Source organism: Tachyglossus aculeatus, chromosome 2, assembly GCF_015852505.1.
Source record: "Tachyglossus aculeatus isolate mTacAcu1 chromosome 2, mTacAcu1.pri, whole genome shotgun sequence".
Lineage (NCBI taxonomy): Eukaryota > Metazoa > Chordata > Mammalia > Monotremata > Tachyglossidae > Tachyglossus > Tachyglossus aculeatus.
The window spans coordinates 32,460,359-32,482,810 of record NC_052067.1 but is presented as its reverse complement, the minus strand read 5'-3'; the positions used below and the strand labels follow the sequence as shown (position 1 = coordinate 32,482,810).

General features: G+C 39.4%; 1 protein-coding gene across 9 annotated transcripts in view; it reads right to left on the bottom strand.

Annotated features, from left to right (window-relative positions):
• Positions 1 to 22,452, bottom strand: part of TBC1D5 (TBC1 domain family member 5) — a 498,550-nt gene that overhangs the window by 161,512 nt on the left and 314,586 nt on the right. For all 9 annotated transcript variants that reach the window (XM_038759929.1, XM_038759928.1, XM_038759927.1 and 6 more), the window contains one exon: positions 18,112 to 18,284. In XM_038759929.1, the coding sequence (XP_038615857.1) occupies positions 18,112 to 18,284 (173 nt within the window). The remainder of the gene's footprint in view (positions 1 to 18,111; positions 18,285 to 22,452) is intronic.

Below are 22,452 nucleotides of genomic sequence, written 5' to 3'. Positions count from 1 at the left end.
CACTCAGGGTATGTTACAAAGAAGGCCCAGTCTCAGGAATCTGAGTTATAGCCAAAAGGTAAGAGGCAGAATGAGAGGAATATTCATAACCTCATATCAGAAAGAGGGAATTTGAATTGTGCACTACCAGAAAAATCAATAAATTGGCAGCTTGCTCTGGAGAGTCTTTGAGCAGTAATAACTGAATTAAGGGGAAATGATATCCTATTCTATTCTCTGTTCCTCCCATGGAAAATTTAAAAACATACTTTTTGATTCTTCAAAATATAGATAATAAAAAGCTACTTAATATAGGAAATAACGAGCTAGGCCATTTTTCCACAAAGCTGGGAATGGAAGAGGGAGAAAGGATATGGTGACTAACACACAAACTTTTTTCTTCAAGGAAAATCAGAAAATATTACCTATATACACATTACTTAATATATGAGATGTTCCTAGATTTAACTAATTATAGTTTTATCTTTATCATGCATAAGCAGCTGTTCATTTAGTTGACTTTTGCTCTTAGCAACTCTGTTCTTACCCTTTTTCTATGAGCCCACTGTTGGGTAGGGACTGTCTCTATATGTGGCCAACTTGTACTTCCCAAGTGCTTAGTACAGTGTTCTGCACACAGTATGTGCTTAATAATTGATATAATGATTGATTGATTACCTCAGCAATTTATGTCCACTTACCTCCCCTATTAGATTGAATACTACTTGAGATCAGTGACCATGTCTTTTATATCTATGGTATGTTCCCAAATTCCTTGTATAGTGTTTTGACATGAGACCCTCAAATATGTGTATGTATATATGGAGTCATGTGTAATATTCTGTAGCTAGAAGTAAGTAATTTTAATAAGAAATGTTCCAAAATTAAGCAATGTCTTCATAAAAATCATTCTAAAGACCCTTTGTTCTTAATTATAAAATATTTAATATTCAAGAATTATTGTTAGAGGAAAATATGCAATATGGTTCCAAATCTCAGAGAAGGGAAAATTTTCTAGTATGAAAAATGTTGTTATTGTTGATATTTTAGAAATGTTAACTTTTGAAATGCATTATATACAAAGCTGCCATTTTCTTTTTGTTTCCCTTTTATATGTACAGTCCATTATGTGTATTGGTTACCATGGAAACTACTGAAAAATGCATTTTAATTGGATGAAATTTTAAAACAGTGGGCAAAGTTTCATGTAAGGGTATAGATACCATGTTCTGTGTTAAAACATGCTTTTTCAAAAACATGAGTTAAAAAGAATCTTTGGATGGAACATTGCCAGTCCTATTTTAGAAATCACAATTATAGTACTAATAGTAATATATTTATAATACTGCATATTAGCTGTGAAAAAATTACTGCCATGGTATTAATGAAATTTTCTACATTTTAGAATGTATAAATGAAGAATCTTTGTTTTTGAGACATTTAAAATATAAAGTTGATTTTTCTCCATGCTTTTAATTAGCCCATATTAATTTGATCATTCTTAATACATGACATTTTTATATGAAATGATTAAATATGAATACTCTAGATTATTCAGGATAATAACACAAAACTACTAATGGTGATGTACTTTCTGATGTCTGCTCTTTGGCAATTCCTTTATTATTCTTCTGTGTGAAAACTTTAAGAAAAAGTAAAGTAGATAAAACCCTGAACACTCAATTCTACTGCTTTTCAGTTACTCTGGTAAAAGACTTGATAGGATAGGAGATTAAAATAAATGGGTAAAATGAGATTTTCCATTATGGGATTTCAGTGATCCCATTGGCATGGGGAGCTAATTGGCCCAATATAAAATTAAACACCTTTCTTTTTTATGGTTACTTCAAGAGCTTAATTCATAAACGTGATCTCTTATAGTCAATTCAAGTGAATGCAACAACTGTTTTCCTTTTATCACCACTCTGTCTAGAATTATGCCAAACTCAGGTATATATGAAGTATGATGCATTTAAGTTATGACATAAGCATCAGTGAAAAGATGCTTTGCTAGAGTCCCTTGCTAGGTGATAAAACAAAAAATAAATCAGATCGGCAGTTACTGGCCATTTACTGGCACTTGACTACCATAACCATTTGATCAACAATAACCTAGGCTGAACGATCCCTTGGAGTAAGCACTCCCACTCATTAGGGATTTCCAATGGTAAGACTACATCGGAGTAGTCTACATCTTTTCCTAGACTAGACTACTAGACTACATCTTTCCCTAGAGTTAGGATAAGGACTAATGAAATCAAGCTATATAAAGTTCCCTACATAAATTCTCCATTCCAGCAGGATTGGATAAAATGGAGAAAGGCGTGCTGCTCATTAAGCTCTTGCTAACTTTCCTTATGATTATGTAAAACTACTTCCTGGGAAAAAGTTCCCTGGGACTTTCCTTACTCTTCATCCCTGTGTCTTAGTCAAACAGTTTCTGACTAATTGGCACCTCCAAGTGCCATCAAATGCCAGATAATCAAGCTCTTACTGCACAATTACATCATCATTCTTGGTCTCCTATGATCTTTTGGAGAAATAACAAATCTCAGCAAAGTGGCTTGAACTGTGATAGAATTGACATTTGAAGAGAGTCTGTTCTTCACCTACCTGGGAAGTATAAAATGGCATTACACACACATATAAATATATGATAATAATAATGATAATTATGGTGTTTGTTACTAGATACCAAGCACTGTTCAAAGCACTGGGGTAGATCCAAGGTAATCAGGTTGTCCCACGGCGGGGTGGGGTGGGGGGGCACTCACAGTTTTAATCCTTATTTTACAGAGGAGGTAACTTAGACATGGAGAGGTTAAGTGACTTGCCCAAGGTCATACAGTGGACAAGTGGCAGAACTGGGACTAGAACCCAGGTCCTCTGATTTCTAAACCCGTACTCTTTTCACTAAGCCATGCTGCCTCCCCATATATGTATATATAGATATATGTATGTGCATGTTAATACACACACACATTTATAGAATCATAACTGGATTGGAGAACAGAAACAATCACTGCAGGGTAACTCACTCTCCCTTGTTTTCTTTAAAACTTTGGGAATGGTAAATGGATACTTTTGACATTTGCTTGAAATTCACATTTTATAACTATCATGCAGGGCACGTGATCATTTACTTGAATTTTATACTGACTGGCTTTGTACAACTGGCTAGGCTGAAATGTAGACTACTACTGATACAAACTGGCTAGACAAAAATGCTAATACTTAGCTGCTCTTTTTTCACCCTAATGGAAAAAGATTTATTATTACCAGAGATTTACTACAACCATGAAAGTTTACTCATGGTTAGCAGCGTGGCTTAGTGGAAACAGAACGGGCTTTGGAATCAGAGGTCATGGGTTCAATTTCCGACCCAGCCACTTAGCTGCGTGACTTTGGGCAAGTCACTTCAATTCTCTGTGCCTCAGTTATCTCATCTGTAAAATGGGGATTAAGACTGTGAGCCCCACGTGGGACAACCTGATTACCTTGTCTCTACCCTAGTGCTTAGAACAGTGCTTGGCACATAGTAAGCACTTTATTATTATCTGCAACTGTGAGCTAAGTCACCCCCTACTTAAATTACCATAAACCACAACAGCACAACAACTGCTAATCCAAAAATTGGAATTAAGGGACATGGAAGATACGTAATAAGTATCTAGGGAATATGGAATTTATCCCACGAGTGCTGTACAGAGCATGTAATTTAAAAGTGCCAAAGCCCACGTGCATTAAGAAGGTCTTCCCTCACAAGTGACATTAATTGCATATCCCACAGATGCTTATTATGCATTCTATTTATGCCATGAAAGAGGAAAAAATACTATTTTAAAAAGCAAAGGTTTAATTCTCTTTAAGGGTAATACACATAGGTACTTTATAGTGTGAAAGGCATGGAAAAAATGGATTCCGGAACCATATTAGTAATAGTCATTTAAGAGCCACAGTAAGGCTACTGCTACAGCATGTTGACAGCATGTTACTGATGTCTTGCAAGGCCTGGGTGAAGAATAACCAATTCATCAAGCTTTCATTAGTCCCTCAACCAAAATACGACGTACACCCATGCAACTCATTTTTCTTTATAAGTCAAAAGTCTTAAAGGTGAATAATCACCTTGAATTTCATTAAATGATCTTCCTGCCCTTTTACAGTAAATTTGTGAACTTAATTTCTGCTAAATACAAAAGTCATACAATCTGCAAAAAGGTTACAAGGTTAGCTTGCTTTGATTTCAACAAAGATCTTGTTTCTAGATGATGCTGGGCTATCCTAAACAAGATTACCTGCAGTGCCTCATGAATTAGATTTCTGAAACGATCATTTTTTGAATTTACACTACTCCTCTCTTTAAGACTTTTCACACCCTGAACTCACAGTGAAATACTATTCAAGATAAACCCACAAAACTAATAACAAAATATCAAAAAGCATATCATATAATATGCAGCCCAGATGTGAAAAAGCAGTCTATGTTGCCACCTGCTATTTTCCTAAAAACTTTGGGTCGTTCTTAAGGCCCAAAAGATGAAAACTCACTTTTATGAACCTCAAATGAAGGAATTTTAGCATTATTATTATCAGATCGAACTTCAAATAATGAAAATAAGATAATCAAAAACTTCACTAACCATTTTTTTCCACATGATTCAACAGCTGAACTTAGTATTCAAAAATGATGTCGCTGATGGTATGGTCTTACCCCTAAGTGTGTGGGTGTGGCTAAAAAGCCTTATTAACAAGCAATGATCCATTTGTGCATATAAAGAGAGTCCTCTGACATGCTGATGCATTGAATATTTGCAAAACCCATCTCATTCAATCTAAATCTGCCACTAAATCTTCCTGAAACCTCTTCTCCTATAAGTCGCAAACTCTTTCCCGACTACTGAATGCCAGGCCGGGCTTTGTTGCAGGTATCTCCCAATGGTTCACTATAGAGAAAAGGTACAGAGCAAAGGTTGCGATCACGTAGACTGTGAGCCCTCTATGCGACAGGGACTGTATCCAACCTGATTATCTTGTATTTACCCCAGTGCTTGCCACGTACTAAATGCTCAGCAAATTCCATTAAAAAAATGCAGCGCAACGTATTAAGAATTTGGGATTGTAAAAAGTAAAGTCAATCAATCAATGACATTTACTGAGCGCTATGTGCAGAGCACTGTACTAAGCACTTGGGAGAGTACAATACAACAGAATTAGCAGATATGTTCCCTGCCCATAGCAAGTTTCCAGTCATTCTTGTCTGTAAAGACCTTAGAATTTACTAGGAGAGATATAGGCATAAATTATTTACTAACAGTGGGAGTGCACATTTTGTTACTCTAATGTCAACCTTCTCACTGTGCCTCAGTCTAACCTATCTAGCCACTGACCCCCTAGCCCATGACCTGCCTCTGGCCAAGAAAACCCTCCCTCCTCAAATCTGGCAATTAATCTCCCCACCTTCAAAGCCTTACTGAGTGTGCATCTCCTCCAAGAGGTCCTCTCAGACTAAAAGTCCCTCCTTTCCTCTTCTCCCACTCCATTCTGCGCCACCCCGACATGCTCCCTTTGTTCTTCCCCTCCTCCAGACTCACACACTTATGTACACATCTGTAATTTATTTATTTGTATTGATGTCCGTCTCCCCTGTCTAGACTGCAAACTAGCTGTGGGCAGGGAATGTGTCTGTTTATTGTTGTATTATACTCTCCAAAGCTCTTAGTACAGTGCTCTACACGCAGCAAGTGCTCAATAAATAGAACTGAATGAATGAATGAACAGAAGACAGGACAAAAATATATCTGATAATATCAGGAGTAGGGGAATGAAAAAGATAAGTACTGAATGAGAACTGTGCACTGATCAATATAACTACCTATATGTTGATACATACATTGCTGTTTGATATGGTTTAGGACAATGGAAATTATTTGGTGAAGGTTTACTGGGGAGGGAGTATTTTCAGAGGATTCTGAAGATGAAGAAAGCTGGGATCTGGCAAGGGGAATGGCGTGAATAAAGGGGACAGAGACCAAAGTAGAGAGAAAGGTAGAAACTGTATGTCTATGTGGGGGAAAAGGGTGCTATAACACGTTATCTGAGATTATGTTTCACTTCGTCTTTAAAATATTGTGCTGGCCCCAGACTGCCTAAGTTTACCCCATTTCACCCGTGAGCAGCTGCTAGCGCATTCTTATATGTCACTCTCAAAGAAGATGAGTTGTGATGAACATTATTACTTTTATATCTTGTTAACTAATCTCCATACTAAGTTTCTCATTGTCAGTGAAACCGTTAATATGGCAATGATGGAACTAAATGCCCGTCTCTCCTAGCAGACTATACGTAAGGAACACCACTTCTTTCTCTTGTACTCTCCCAAGGGTTTAGAACAGCACAGTTTCCCTGGTGGGTATAGTACATTAATATTACAGTTCCTCTTACTATTCATTCATTCATTCAATCAGTCATATTTACTGAGTGCCTACGGTGTGCAGAGAACTGTACTAAGCACTTGAAAAGTTCAATTCAGCAATAAAGACAGTAAGAACCTTCTTCTATAAATTTAGATTGCATGAACATTGTTAGATTATGTTCAAATCTCTATCTTCTGAATTCTAATCCTTTTGGTAAATATCCCCTAGTAAATTACTATGCTTGCTAACTGAATGCCCTCTCAAAGATGTTCACTGATTGCTTTGTTTTTAAAAAAGCTCCACAAGAGATTCTAATTGGAATCCTGGCCAGACTTCTTAACATCTCTTTTCGTTTAAATGTTTTAGGTAGACTGTGGTTATGCCATCTAGCTCCAAGCATTCTGACAGGGTGGTCTGGATTCCACAGCCACGAGGCAGGCTGGTTACCACCAATGCTTGGTACATACTCAGTTTTGCTGAGGCCTGGTGCTCACCAAATGCATCTTTGCATAGTGATGGCCTAAGACATTTCAGCTTCAGCATTCAATTGTGTTGCTAATGAAAAAAGTTTCTGGTCGTCTATAGGCTGGTGGTACAAAATCTGTTCTTTTTCGGTCTTTTGGCTGGTCCGAATCGCTACGCTGATTTTGTAAAGTACTTAAAAATCACCTGCAGGTCTTCTTGGCATTAGCGCACAACAGTTCCTGATGACTGTTGGAAAGAAGTTCAGTGATGAGCTGGAATATTACCTTATGGATCAGCGGTCTATTCTTCACCAATTTTCACCTCTCTGGTTACATCTTCAAACTTGACAGCATAGAAAAAATTGACCTTGGTGATTCAAATGGTGAAGTATAAAAGGGCAAAAAAGGCATCTTCAATTCTGACTTCAACCAGTCAAACCGCTGTATGGTTAACTAATTCATTCATTCGTATTTATTGAGCACTTACTATGTGCAGAGCACTGTACTAAGCACTTGGGAAGTACAAGTTGGCAAGATACAGAGATGGTCCCTACCCAAGAGCGTGGTTTGGGAGAGCCTCTTAGCAATCAAATTTGATTATTAGTTGCCAGAATCCAGATTGGTTACTGGTGTCATATGCTTTTGTCACTGCTGAAGTCTTAGTGGTCCTTGCATTTGTCCTGCTGTTAAGATCCGATTTCCTGGGTTGTGCGTTGAACTGCAGCTATATTGTGACTCAGGGAGTACATATTCATCACGTTCTTGACTCTCTATCCTGAATCTACGATTAAGATCTTGCCAACAATGGAGAGCAATAAGATACCAGAAAATATCCTCAGCTAGCTCTCAATCATTTTTTTCCCTGAAGAAAGTAATTATTTATTGAGAAAAAAACCTGCGCAGATCTCTAAATTGCAGCTAAGCTACTGTCTTCTCATTCTGGATGGTTCCTAACATTTTCTAGGGCCTCATTCTTCATGGTGGGAGGCATTTTTTGAAGATCATTGAAATGTTACTGTCACAGCTGCAGAGTTTTCTCTTTGCCTTGGCTGAAAAAGAGTCATCTAGCCATTTCAATAGTGGTGTGATAGTTTGTAAGGTGAAATCTCTTTTCTTCCATTGCACATATGACTATTCAAAACTGTGTGTGTTCGGGACTTTTCACAATATATCCCGCTACATAAAAATGATTGATAGTACTTAGAATTTTTTCAAGTTTTATGTTTCTAAAAATTTTCAAATCATTATCTCATAAGATCCCTGAGAGCTCCGGAGAGACAAGTATTATTAATTTAAGTTTTTCAGATGAGGAAACAGAATTACGCGATTTCTTATCAGTCATAAAATAACTAGCCAAGAGGAACTAGAACCCAGGTCCCTTATTTCCAAACCCGTGATTTTCCCACTACGCTATTTCTTCCAGTTATGTTAATACTGCTCGGGTACTCTCATTAAAACCCTTTCCTGACTTTTTAACTATCTTTGTCCATTTTTAGTAGCCTCCCTAAAAAAAAACAGACTTTTCAAACTCTTACAATAGCAAGGCTATCATTTGGCAATGTGATTATTTAAATATGTTTAAAGCTGCTGTTTGCAGAGCCTATACCCCTGGCAATACTGCTGTTTTAATTTGACAGAATTTCACTTGACTTTAGCCATGCTACTTGTCTAATGTTTTTAAATAATAGAACCGAAGTGTGATTCCAAAATAAAAACCATTGCGACCTTTCACCTTTTCTAAACAATAGCAAAACTACTTTAAACCTTTTTTCTTTTTAATTTAATTTTCTATGGTATGTGTTAAGTGCGAACCAGGTGCCAAGCACTGTATTAAGCTTTGGGTAGATACAGGCTAATCAGGTTGGACACAGTCCATGTCTCACATGGGACTCACAGCTTTAATCCCCATTTTATAGATGAGGTACCTGAGGCACAGTGAAGTTAACTGACTTAACTAAGGTCATACATCTTATATCTTCCCTCAGATCCGAAGGAATCCTTGAGTGAAATCAATCAATCCATGATATTGGAGAAAGCCTATTGAAAAAGTTGCCTAGAATAGTACTATTGCAGAAGCAATCTTTTACAAGGTTAACAAAAGACATTACATTAATTTACTGACACTGTGTCTTATAATACCGCTTTCAATGATTGGATACTGTCTTTTTTTAGGTACATTAGTCTTTTGATATAACACTATATACTCCCAAATCAACTAACCCATTCAGATACTCCTTCCAAGTGTATAAAATGTTAGGATGAATAACTAGGGCATTAGAAATACTGAGAATATACTTATCTAGACTATAACTATCTATATAGGAAGATGTACATATATGTATACAGATATAGATATGAGATATATTCTTAAATCTACTCTTTTTCATACACTATTAAAATGTATGTAATTGGCCTGAATGCTCTCATGGTCTAACAGTTCACACTACAGCTCAAAAGCAAAGGCAGGTGAAGTCAGGTATGGTCTGCATTACACTCCTGCAAGAAATGGGGATCATTAGGAAGTATTAAAATAAAATTCAAACATTAGAATTAAAAGGAAATTACGAGGAAATTGAAGAAAGGAAAGTCAGAAAAGACGGGAGATGTGCCCCAAAGGTTTGTAAACATCAGACCACTAAGAACACGTAAAAACCAGGAAAACTGTTTCATCGACACGCTTAGGGTACTTTGTTCTTTCTCCCTGTATTTGTAAATATTCTCAATATCTATTTTGCCCATTAGGTTGTAAAGTCCCTGACAACAAGGACTACATGTTTTATTTTTGCGGTGCTTTCTCAAATGCTTAATAAGTGCATTTCACTCAGATGGTACTCAAACACTACTATTACTACCACAATTAGGGACACAAATAGGATTAACAGTAGATGGGAACAGGTAACGATGGAGGGCCTCAAAGAAATGTAATAATTAAAAATGGAATTAAAGGAAGATATTTGAAAAAATACTTCTGTCCTTCAATTACTTTGGAAAAGAACATAATCTTAGGCCTGACCCTAAACTGAGATATATACCTGGTTGGGAAAACACGAGCTCAGGCCTTGGTGTTTTGGTATACTATGTAGCAGTAATAATTATAATGATAATAATGATGATGACAATTATTCTTCTGAGGAAACACTACCAAGGTTTTTAATTGGAAGAATGTATTAAAGAGTTATAGTAAGCACACTTACCTATAAATGTGTAGGTTAAGTAGTGCCATAATCAATATCTTAACTAAAACACTATTAGGGTATTTGGGAGAGTTCTACCAAACTATTTGGATACAATAGAAAGTAGTGTTGGAAAAAATGGTTCTGCCCAAGACATTGACTGGACACAGACATTCCGTAAATGGTATTTATTGAATACTTACTATGTGTAGAGCACTGAATTAAGTAGGATATGACAGAGTTGGTGGACATGTTCCCTGCCCACCTAGAGATTACAAACTCTAGGGAGTGATATGCATTAAAATAAATTATGGGTATGTGAATAAGTACTGTAGGTTGGCAGTGGGGTGAATACCAAGTGCTTACAGGGTACAGAGCAAAGTGCATAAGTGAAGCAGAAAGGAGAAGGAGTAGGGGAAATCAATCAATCAATCAATCATACCTATTGAGCGCTTACTGTGTGCAGAGCACTGTACTAAGCACTTGGGAAGTACAAGTTGGCAACATATAGAGACAGTCCCTACCCAACAGTGGGCTGCTCACAGTCTAAAAGGGGGTTTAATCGGGGAAGGCCTCTTGGAGGAGATGTGATTTTTAATAAGGTTTTGAAATTCATGTTTTAGGAAACTGCAACTGCATTAAGACTTAACTTCCCCCCCACCGTGGAAGGAAATTTTGTTTAAAAATAAGTTTGTGGGGAGGAGGCAAGTGAAGCAGTTTAAAATAGGACAGGTGCTAAGCTTCTGCCCATCTTAAACAAGGTTAATTGGTATCATATCAGAAAGTAGATTTCAAGGAGAAAACTATTTTTAACTTCACTTAGATACCAAAGGCAAGCTAAAGATAGAAAATTTAACCCCAGAGTTGGATATTTATGTATGATATGTGGCACTATTTGGAGTTTTACATACTCCCTCTCTTCATATAAACATGCATGTAAGATATACTCCTCTTCCTACAGAAATTGCAATATCATCACATTGCCATTGGCTTATCGACTACTTTGGTACATTTTCAATTCTGTTTAATAATTGCTTCCTTGGCTCTGCTGGAACTGCTGTGGTTAAAATAAAACATATCAAAAATGCTTGATTTTTGCAACATATTTCATAATAATAGTAATAATAATAATGATGGCATTTAGTAAGCACTTACTATGTGCAAAGCACTGTTATACGCGCTGGGGAGGTTACAAGGTGATCAGGCGATTGTGGGGCTCACAGTCTTAATCCCCATTTTACAGATGAGGTAACTGAGGCACAGAGAAGTTAAGTGACTTGCCCAAAGTCACAAAGCTAACAAGCGGCGGAGCTGGGATTTGAACCCATGACCTCTGACTCCAAAGCCCGCGCTCTTTCCACTGAGCCACGCTGCTTCTCTCATATGACTCTAGTTATTCTGAGAAAGAACAGCACGGGGCAAGCACACTCTCCTTTTCCATTTGGTGTATACTAATTTATGACGTTTTACATGTAGACTAGTCCATTTGGTGTTATAATTTACTCAAGCTATAGGTTGATGGTAATTCAAGCAAACACTGATTGTAAAACCACGCCGACTTCTTTATTAAGAAGGCAATGCACTGAAGCATCAATTGTTGGCCTTTGCATTAGAAACTGCCCTTGTCTAATTACCATGCCACTTTAAAAAGACAAGATATTAAAATCCTTTTCTGTATGAAGGAAATATTTTTGTGATTATTTAGCACTTCTTTTGCCACGGTAACCTCAGTGGTGATTATTTAGCCAGATCTAGTTTCTACAAGATATTTAAGTGATAAGGTGGAACCCTGGATTCTCCAGAAAATAACCCATGATCAACAAATGTGTTGAAGATAAAATAATTGTCCCTCTCCCCAAAGCATAAAAACAGAGATGAAAAGAAATGGCTAAGAAACAAGGTGATTTACTAAATAATTACCAAGATGCGCTTAAAGAAAGGAAACAGACCTCTTCTTGGATAAATTGTCTTGTTTTGAAGCCACCTTTATAATGACATATAATTACACAGTAATTTCTTTGGGCCAGGACATTTTAGACTGGAGAAGGCAAAAAAGCTTTTTTGGGGATCCCTAAAGGGAGTCTTTTTAAGGTGAGAAACACTGTCCTGTCTCATTGGCTATAAAGTTCAACACCCTTCATCCCGAGGGATCATAATACCTACAGCAATGGGGAAATATACAGGAGCCTTTCTGTTGTCAGGCCCTTTGTCTGGTTCATCCTCTGGACTCTTTACTCTAGGTTCCTAGGTTGATTTCTGGTCCTGAGATCCTCTGGATACAGGGTAGACAAAATGCTGTCCCTTGAGGGTCCGTTTTTCCCCTCGGTGGAGTGGCACCGGAGGAACTATCCCAGTGACTTTCCAGCTAACTTGCCTCCTGGAGAATGTATGGATCTGTCCTGCCAGTCCAGGGCTGCACTGGGCCTTATATATTACAAGGGCATTCTCCAATGGGCCATGCCCATCAGGGAACTGTAGGGGAGAGTTGGATGGTTCCCCTAAACCTGTTTGGGGACAGGGAGGTCCAGAATTGGGAGAGAAATCTTAGAAGAGGATTATGTCATTTTTCCTCTAGCTTTACTAACCTCAGGCAGTTCTTTTTACAATGATAGGCCTTAACACTAATACATATATACTAAGTTATACCTATATATCCACTCATATACCACAGAGCAAAAGGTTTAGGCTAAAACTCAAGTTAAACTTAATTACATGGCTATTGCAATTAGTATACTCATCCTATTCCAGATATTTTAAAATGAAGACAAGGCAATAGTCGTTAACTACGATCAAGAAGTCAGAGCCCGTGAAACGTACCGCACTGGAAGGCTAGAAAAGCAATAGAGAAGCAATGTGCCTAGTGGAAAGAGCACAGGCCTGGGAGTAACAGCATCCGAGTTCTAATTCCGACTCTACCACTTATCGGCTGTACGACCATGACCAAGTCACTTAATTTCTCTGTGCCTCAGTTACCTCATCTGGAAAATGTGGTTTAAGACCGTGAGACCCATATGGGACAGGGACTATGTCCAACCTGAATAACTTGTATCAGCCCCAAGACTTTCCTCCCTTCCTCATCCTTTTTACCTTCTCCCACACCATAGAAAAAGGTAAGGGGGTAGCTAATTCCTCCCTTTTCTATGATGCTTTCTCTCTTCCATCCTCAACAACTACTAGTCATTATTTTCTCTGATCCTCCTGGTCTCACCTCTGCATTTTTGACTTTCTCTTTCTGTCTTCTCTTCTCCAAGAGACCTTACCCAACTAAGTCCTCATTTTCCAACTCCCTCTTCATTCTGTGTCACTTATGCACTTTTCCCCACCTACTTTGTGTTTTCCTGGGAGAAGTGAGCAGGAATCCCAACAGGGATGTCGGAGGTGACAGGCTACGTTTGGTCAAAGCAGAGAAAAACACCCTGGAATGCCCCGTGTTTTTTTGCTTGCAGAGGTGGACGGGATTTAATTTGCTCTGGAGCGAAACTCCCCCAGTCAAGAAATGTTAAATTTGGCTAAAATCCCAAAGCACTCAAAGACCAGTGGTAGTATGCAGTGTGGTTCGTTCTGAAGCTATAGCAAATTGCATTTGCTCTAATCTAATGTATTCCTTTATAGCCTTCTTCCTAACAGAGAGGCAAATCCAGACTGATTAATAAAGATATAAGCATCAGCTTCAACAATACTGACCGGGTACTGGCTCTGTGCAAAGCACTAAACTACGAAAAATCAACACAGTCCTGACCTGAAGGACTTTGCAGTCTAAAGGGGGAATCAATCAATCAATCAATCAATCGTATTTATTGAGCGCTTACTATGTGCAGAGCACTGTACTAAGCGCTTGGGAAGTACAAATTGGCATCACATAGAGACAGTCCCTACCCGATAGTGGGCTCACAGTCTAAAAGGGGGAGACAGAGAACAGAACCAAACATACCAACAAAATAAAATAAGTAGGATAGAAATGTACAAGTAAAATAAATAAATAAATAAATAAACAGAGTAATAAATATGTACAACCATATATACATATATACAGGTGCTGTGGGGAGGGGAAGGCGGTAAGGCGGGGGGATGGAGCGGGGGACGAGGGGGAGAGGAAAGAAGGGGCTCAATCTGGGAAGGCCTCCTGGAGGAGGTGAGCTCTCAGCAGGGCCTTGAAGGGAGGAAGAGAGCTAGCTTGGCGGATGGGCAGAGGGAGGGCATTCCAGGCCCGGGGGATGACGTGGGCCGGGGGTCGATGGCGGGACAGGCGAGAGCGAGGTACAGTGAGGAGATTAGTGGTGGAGGAGCGGAGGGTGCGGGCTGGGCAGTAGAAGGAGAGAAGGGAGGTGAGGTAGGAGGGGGCGAGGTGATGGACAGCCTTGAAGCCCAGGGTGAGGAGTTTCTGCCTGATGCGCAGATTGATCGGTAGCCATTGGAGGTTTTTGAGGAGGGGAGTGATATGTCCAGAGCGTTTCTGGACAAAGATAATCCGGGCAGCAGCATGAAGTATGGATTGAAGTGGAGAGAGACACGAGGATGGGAGATCAGAGAGAAGGCTAGTGCAGTAGTCCAGACGGGATAGGATGAGAGCTTGAATTAGCAGGGTAGCGGTTTGGATGGAGAGGAAAGGGCGGATCTTGGCAATGTTGCGGAGCTGAGACCGGCAGGTTTTGGTGACGGCTTGGATCTCCTGGGGAGAAACAGCACGACTTAGTGGAAAGAGCACAAGTTGAGGAGTCAGAGGACCTGGGTTCCAATCCAGCTCACCACTGTGTGACCTTGGGAAAGTCACTTCTCTGTGCCTCAGTTACCTCGTCTGTAAAATGGGGATTAACACAGTGTGCCCCACGTGGGAAAAGGCTGTGTCTAGCCTGATTATGTTGTATCTGCCCAGGGCTTAGTACAAAATCTGGCACATAGTAACCATTAACAAATAGAGAGAAAAAGAGACAGTAGACATAAGTTGGCCAACGTGGGAGAATGCATGTTTTCCTATCTTCTTTATTAACTGATTGATTCAAACCCTCCTAAAAAGCCAGCTCCTCCGTCTTCCTAGTTTGGCCATCCTATCGCCCACCTTATCTATTATGTATGGATTCACTTTTGTTGGGGTCCTTTCTTTAAATGTTCTCAGTCTTGTCCATCCTCTGTGGCAATGTGTGGCCACATTCCTGGTGTTTACTGAAGGAGGTTACTTTGGAAGAACAAAGCACTTAAGTTGGGCGTTGCTATGGAAGAAGACATGGGGAAGAGGGAGACAGCTGGAGAGGCCTGAAGCCAGGAGTTTTTGTTTAATGTAAGCAGCAGTGGGTAGCCATTGGAAGTTCTTTAGGAGATAAATGTTATATTCTGGGTGGCATTTTAGAAAGATGAAATATACAGCCATTTATAAGAGAGTGAAGAGGGGAATGACAAAGGCACGTGATGAAAGTTGTATCAGGCAGATAGTAATAAAGGTGGAGAGCACTGAGGGAATGTGTGAAACATTTTAGGGGAAAGACCAGCTGGACTTAGACTGAATTTGAGCAGTAAAAGACAGTGAGGGGGAAACGATACAAGCAGAACGGTCACGATGTATAAAATCCCAAGATAAGCCATTCGCTAAATGCTGGCATAGCCCAAGATCTTTAGGCCCTGCCCAATACTGTGACATCTGCATTTAGTTTTTGGGATTTTGAATAATGCACGAAATCTGCTAGGGTGGAAAAGTTTCCCTGGGGTGCAAAAGCCAATTCTAACACCTGAATCCAGCATTCTTGTTGCATCCTCCAGCATGACACCATAGGGAATAAATCGAACGGGATCGGGGCTGCTACCCAACCCTGATTTTGCCCACTGGCAAAGGGGCATGATATTTGGATTCCCTAGTTGTCGGTGATGAGACTGGAGCTCTCGTCATCCTTCAGAGGCATCATGAGAAGAGAAGCAGCGTGGCTCAGTGGAAAGAGCTCGGGCTTTGGAGTCAGTAGTCTTGGGTTCAAGCCTCGGCTCCCCCAATTGTCAGCTGTGTGACTTTGGGCAAGTCACTTAACTTCTCTGTGCCTCAGTTCCCTCATCTGTAAAATGGGGATTAAGACTGTGAACCCCCTGTGGGACAACCTGATCACCTTGTAACCTCCCCAGCACTTAGAACAGTGCTTTGCACATAGTAAGTGCTTAATAAATGCCATTATTATTATTACTTTAAGCACTTTATATCCACCCCACTCTATGCCCCCACAATGCAGCAGCAGCATGGCATAGTGGATAGGGCAAGGGCCTGGGTTCTAATCCTGACACTGCAATTTGTGTGCTGTGTGACCCTTAGGAATGTCACTTCACTTCTCTGTGCCTCGGTTACCTCATCTGTAAAATGGGGGTTTAAGACTGTGAGCCCCATGGCGGGCAGGACTGTATCCAACCTGATTACCTTGTATCTACTCCAGCGCTTAGAACAGCGCTTGGTATATAGGAAGCGCTTAACAAATGCCACAGTTATTATTAGTTATTATTATTACATAGGGAAATGTTCATAATTTCCTTTAATGTCTGTCTCCTTGGCTAGATTGTAAACTCCATGAGGGCAAGGAACATTTTTACCAATTCTGCTATATTTTACTCTCCCAAGCATTTAGTAAGCACTCAATAATTGATTGAGGGATTACCTGGAAAAATTTTGAAGTTGTTCTAACCTATTTTTGCTGTATTTATGAGAAGACAAAATGGTTGATGAATTTTACTTAAAGGCCTATATGAAGAAATGAATCTGGTATTATTTATTTGGCTCCAGATTCCTTGCTAAACAATGTATCTGTTTAGGAAACAGTGAAAAGCCATGATAAGATGAATCCATGTGATTCCTTACCTTCCTAAGCCCAATCTATCGTCAAATAGTTGAACAGAAAAATTAAAACTGTAGTAGTGTCAGTTTCCTCTAAAGCTATCACCACTACAATTACTAGTTACAGTCCCCCACCACCCCAACTTGGCCCCATCATCACCATCAATGATATTTACTGAGTGCTTACTATGTGCAGAGCACTGCACTAAGTACTTGGGGGAGTACAATACAACAGAGTTGGCAGACATGTTCCCTGGACCACTAAAGGATAAAGAGAAAAAACACTAATCCACTCCTCTTATGGATATGGTGACATGACCTTAAAAATGACATGAATGACTCTCCCAAAATGGTCACTGATCTAGAAGTACAAGGTACACAATTGCTACAGTAAAATTCAGGGCTATTATTTCCTAAATCTTCTGCTGAGCTAATTTTTCAGATAAGGGGTAATTCATTCAATCGTATTTATTAAGTGCTTATTGTTTGCAGAGCACTGTACTTGTTAGATTGTACTTTCTCAAAACAGTGCTTAACACTTGCTTTGCACACAGAAAGCGCTCAATAAATATGACAATGAATGCACTAAACACTTAAGGAGCACATAACTGAGTAAGAAATCCAGTTTCTGCCGTCAAGAAGCTTACACTATAAAGGAGGATTAATACTCCAAACACAGAAGTGAAATCACAGATTAAATACAGGAAATGAGTTGGTTTATAATATTCAAGGCGTATTTTTGATTTGGCTTCTTTCCAAACTAAGCTAATAAACAATTTTAGTTTGCAGTTGCTAGCTTACTGGACTCTACTGAGAAACCGGTTGTGAATTCCCCTCCCACAACCAAAATGAATCATAGAAAGGGTGGGTTTCACGACTCCCAGCGATGCTGGGGGTGGGAACTCATTACCAAACTTCCCTTCCAGGCTGCTTCCTCAACACTGGTGTGCGGTCTCTGGCCCGGAAGACTTGTTTTGAGTCCCCTTCTGCCCCCACCAAACAACTATGAAGATCCCTCACACTTTTAGAATGCTGGAAAGCTGGGGCCACCAAGCTAAAATGAAATATTAATAAATGCTATCAAAGTGTAATAAACGTACACATGTATTGTGAAGTCACAACCCACACTGCAGAAATTGTCCATTACCTTTGCAAGAAAAAAATAAAAAGATAGTGATACAACCTGAAGCATGTTTCTACCTAAATTTTGGTACGTGATTTAAAGTGAGGTTAATATTTCCTTATTTAACATTAAACAAATTATATGTTTAAATACTTACAGTCCATAAATCTGCGGAGCAATTTCTAGTCTGTTCAGGTGCATGTATAACTCAATATCATGTCTCTTCAGCAGATGATCCTGAATCTGGTTCACTTTCGTAACAATAGCAATAGATGGGCCGAAGTCTTGAGGCCTGGCAAATGGGACGGGTGTCATCATTGCGTCCTTTTCCTAGAGACCAAATCAAAAATCAGAAATGGATGATTTCACAAAGGCCATATACAATCCTAAAAATAATTTTTTTTAATGTATCGTTTTGAGTTTTAAAAGGGAATACCTACATGAATCAAGCATTGTGGGCAAAGAGCTGAAAACATTCCAATTTCTAGAAAAAGCTTGACAGTTACAGAAGAGTGTCACCAGAATGCAATCAATAAACCTTTTGTCCCATTCCAAAGGTGGCTACAGAACTCTAATAATCTAATACTTTATTTCGTAAAGTGCATCTGACTTCAGACTGCCGTGGAATGCAAATAAAACATTTAATGCAAAAGAGCCAATATAAACTAATTTCATGACCGATTCCTCTTTCATTGCACTAAGTCATTATCTACTGAAACAATGTTTGCTACATTTTCTGAAGCCATTAAAAAGCCCTTGAACAAAGTGTTGAAAGCTAACTGGGTCACCTATTGATTAGTTGGTCTATAAAATGAGTACTGGGCCAACAACCATTTGCTAATCTTTCTTCTCTGCGCCATAAACTTCTAGACTGTGAACCCGTTGTTGGGTAGGGGCCGACTCTATATGTTGCTGATTTGTACTTCCCAAGTGCTTAGTACAGTGCTCTGCAAACAGTAAGCACTCAATAAATACGATTGAATGAATAACCTTAGCCATCCCCATCTTGTTTTACTCCTTCTCAGGACTCTAGAGACTTTGGACTCTATTTGCAACTACTATACTCCCAACCATCCCCATCCCAATCCTGGGAATCCAAAGAAGAGGGAAAATAGATTGGAGGTTGGGAACGCAGAAATGGTGGTGCAAAAATGCAGAGATGATGTGACTTGGGAAGGAGAAAAAGTTGATTAGGGAAAGCCTCCTATAGAAGAAAGTATTTCTGAAGAGATTAATGGGCCAAAGTGTATTCTCATTATTGAAGTAATACATGTTGCTATTTCTAAAACTTCATATTCTTGAAAATCCTTATTAAGCAACAATCTCCAAATCTGCCTATTCCTACTATCTTTAGTGACATACATATAAGGCTTTATAGTAACTTCTAAAAATCTTGCATTTGCATTAAGACAAGACATTGCTAACAGAATTGGGCATATGTGGGTAAAATTGAAATAGAATCTGTGGCATTCTAATTATTCTAAAATCGTATTTTTGGAAATGTAAGATGCCAATCTCGTCAAAAATCAACATATACCATCTTTAGGAAAAAAAGGTCCAATTTAAAGCATCACAAATTCTGTTCATGTGATTTAATGTAACGGTTGAGTAATAATTAGTCTGAGGTAGGAGGACAGTCTATGCATTGTTTTTAGACCATTTTCTATAGGTTTCAGCAAATACAAAAGATAATCATCATCTAGAAGTCTTGGATAAATTACACTTTTTTAAGAAGCATAATCTCTCTCGCAAATCTCTGGCAGGAACTGACTCTTAATGAAGTTGGTAAAAACGTTTCGTTTACTGAAATCATAAGATCAATTTCAATTCATGAGTTGTCATTATATCCACAGCATATGTTGCCTATTATTCTGGGGCTTCATGGGTGCATTTGTGTGGCTAGTAAGGATTGCAAGCATAAACTATATTAAAAGTATTTTCCCTCTGCTAGGAATTCTTATGATAAAAATCTCTCAAATATAAGTAACTAGAGGTAATGCTGATGATTGCTTACATATAAACGACTTAATCTTCCTGTGAAATCACTTTAGAAGTTGTAGGAAATATTGCCATATCATTTGGATTTCTTTTACATGGATTTCCCATGTGTAGGAGAGCACCAGTTAGGAACCCCTAAAGGAACTTCATTTTAGGGCAAAGGTTGACTACATTTTCCTACAGGAGAGCCAAAACAAAATGAGCAATCAGTGTATAAAATTCAATCAATAATACTTAGCAAATGAAACAATAGTTTTTGAGCGCTTAATGTGTACAAAGCACTCTACTAAGTGCTTGAGAGGGTTTAATATGATATAGGTAGACACAATCCCTGACACATGTTAAAATAAACTACAGGTGAGGGAAGCAAAGTAGACTACTGACTTCATTTCAGCAGACTAGTGGAATAATAATAATAATGATAATGATGATGGCATTTGTTAAGCGCTATGTGCCAAGCACTGTTCTAAGCGCTGGGGTAGACACAAGGTAATCATGTTGTCCCACATGGGGCTCACAGTTTTAACCCCCATTTTACAGATGGATAGGGACTGTCTCTATGTGTTGCCAACTTGTACTTCCCAAGCGCTTAGTACAGTGCTCTGCACACAGTAAGCGCTCAATAAATACGATTGATTGATTGATTGAGGCACTGATAAGTGAAGTGACTTGCCCAAGGTCACACAGCGGAGGAATGGAAGAGCCGGTATTAGAACCCATTTCCTCTGACTCCCAAACCTGGGCTCTTTCACAGATATAAATGTGACACATTTACAAGGGGAGGTAATTTCAATGTGAAAAAAATCCACCAAAGATAAAGTCGCATATCATTTAGTTACACTGTTCTTCTTCATTTTGGTTACCATTTTCGCCTAAGCCCCAAATCCCCCTCCCCATGCAACGAAGCGCACTTTATAAAAAGAGTGATCTATACAATATAAATATACAAATACAACAGAAACCAGCAATACCAATTAAAGAGAAGAGGAGCAGGGGGGTAAAGGCAAGGAGAGGAAAGCAGCGCTTGCGGGCACAGCAAGGGGTCTGCTCTTAGTACAGTGCTCTGCACACAGTAAGCGCTCAATAAATACAATTGATTGACTACTTGGAGTGGTTGGCCACCTCAGTAGTGACCCTGCTTGTGCAGGTGCCAGGAATCAAGGTTTAAGAGCAGCTCTGGCTTGCCTGCATCCGGTGAGGATAGTGGGAACCCCACGGGTCTCGGGCCAGACGGGGACCATATCCTGCTGGCCGAGAACAAAGAACGGAGTCAATCTGACCTTTCCGTGTCAAAGGGGCAGAGCAGGCCAACCAGTTCTTGCCCCAGAACCTATAGGGTTGGAAAAAAAAGGTGTTGCGTTCATCATCATCATCAATCATATTTATTGAGCGCTTACTATGTGCAGAGCACTGTACTAAGCGCTTAGCACTGTACTAAGCACTTTCAATGGCCAACTGCAGAAGGCACTTATGTTCACGAGGCACATCTGGCATCAAGGAAAGCCAGATACAGCTCAAGAGCCATTAGTTCCTGAACCCTACAATACTAATAACTGTGATATTTGTTAAGCGCTGACTATGTGTCAAGCACTGTACTAAGCTCTGGGGTAAACACAAGATAGCCAGGTCCCTCATGGGGCTCACAGCAGGGAGAACAACTTGTTGCCAACTTGTACTTCCCAAGCGCTTAGTACAGTGCTCTGCACACAGTAAGCGCCCAATAAATACGATTGATGATGATGATGATGATGATGAGAACAAATGTCACAGTTATGTTATTATTAATTGTTAAGTATAGGCTGGAGAGGGAAGAGACTTAGAGACCAATAAGGGAGACCATGAAAGGAGACAAGCAGCAATCTGGTTGGAATACGACAACTGCCTGGACCAAGGTCATGGTCTGATGGTCATTTGAACAAAGATGAAGGGGCAGATCAGGAAACGTTTTGCCAGAAAAAATGGGATGCAGACTGAATGTAAGAGTTGAAAGAGTAAAGCTTGAAGGCTCCAGGCTTCAGAAATAGAAAGGAGGGAGGTGGTGTCAACTATGATGGGAAAGTCATTGGGTGGATTGGGGAAGAATAGGTGTTCAGTTATAGCTGGTGGTACGTCCACCTAGAGAAGTCCTAGAGGCAAGTGGACATGTGAGAGTGTAGCCGAGCCGAAAGGTCGGGGTCAACCTAGAGGCAAAAGCTGACTTCCTTGAAGAACTGAATAAAGAAAGAGATCCAGAAATAAGCCTTGAAGCTGGGGGGCAGGAGGGCTAAGAGAAGAGAAATCAGTGACAGAGAACAAGAAAGAGCGCTCAGAGCGATAACAGGAGAACCAGGGGAGAATTGTGTCAGTAAAATCAGAGACTAACAGTGTAAACATAAAAATGGACCGTTGAAAACATATGTTAACACAAAACCCATGAACATTTACAATTTTATGGACTATGTGGTCATTCCCAAAGAAGTGTGATTAACATCCACACTTCCATATTACGTATACCCTGTGA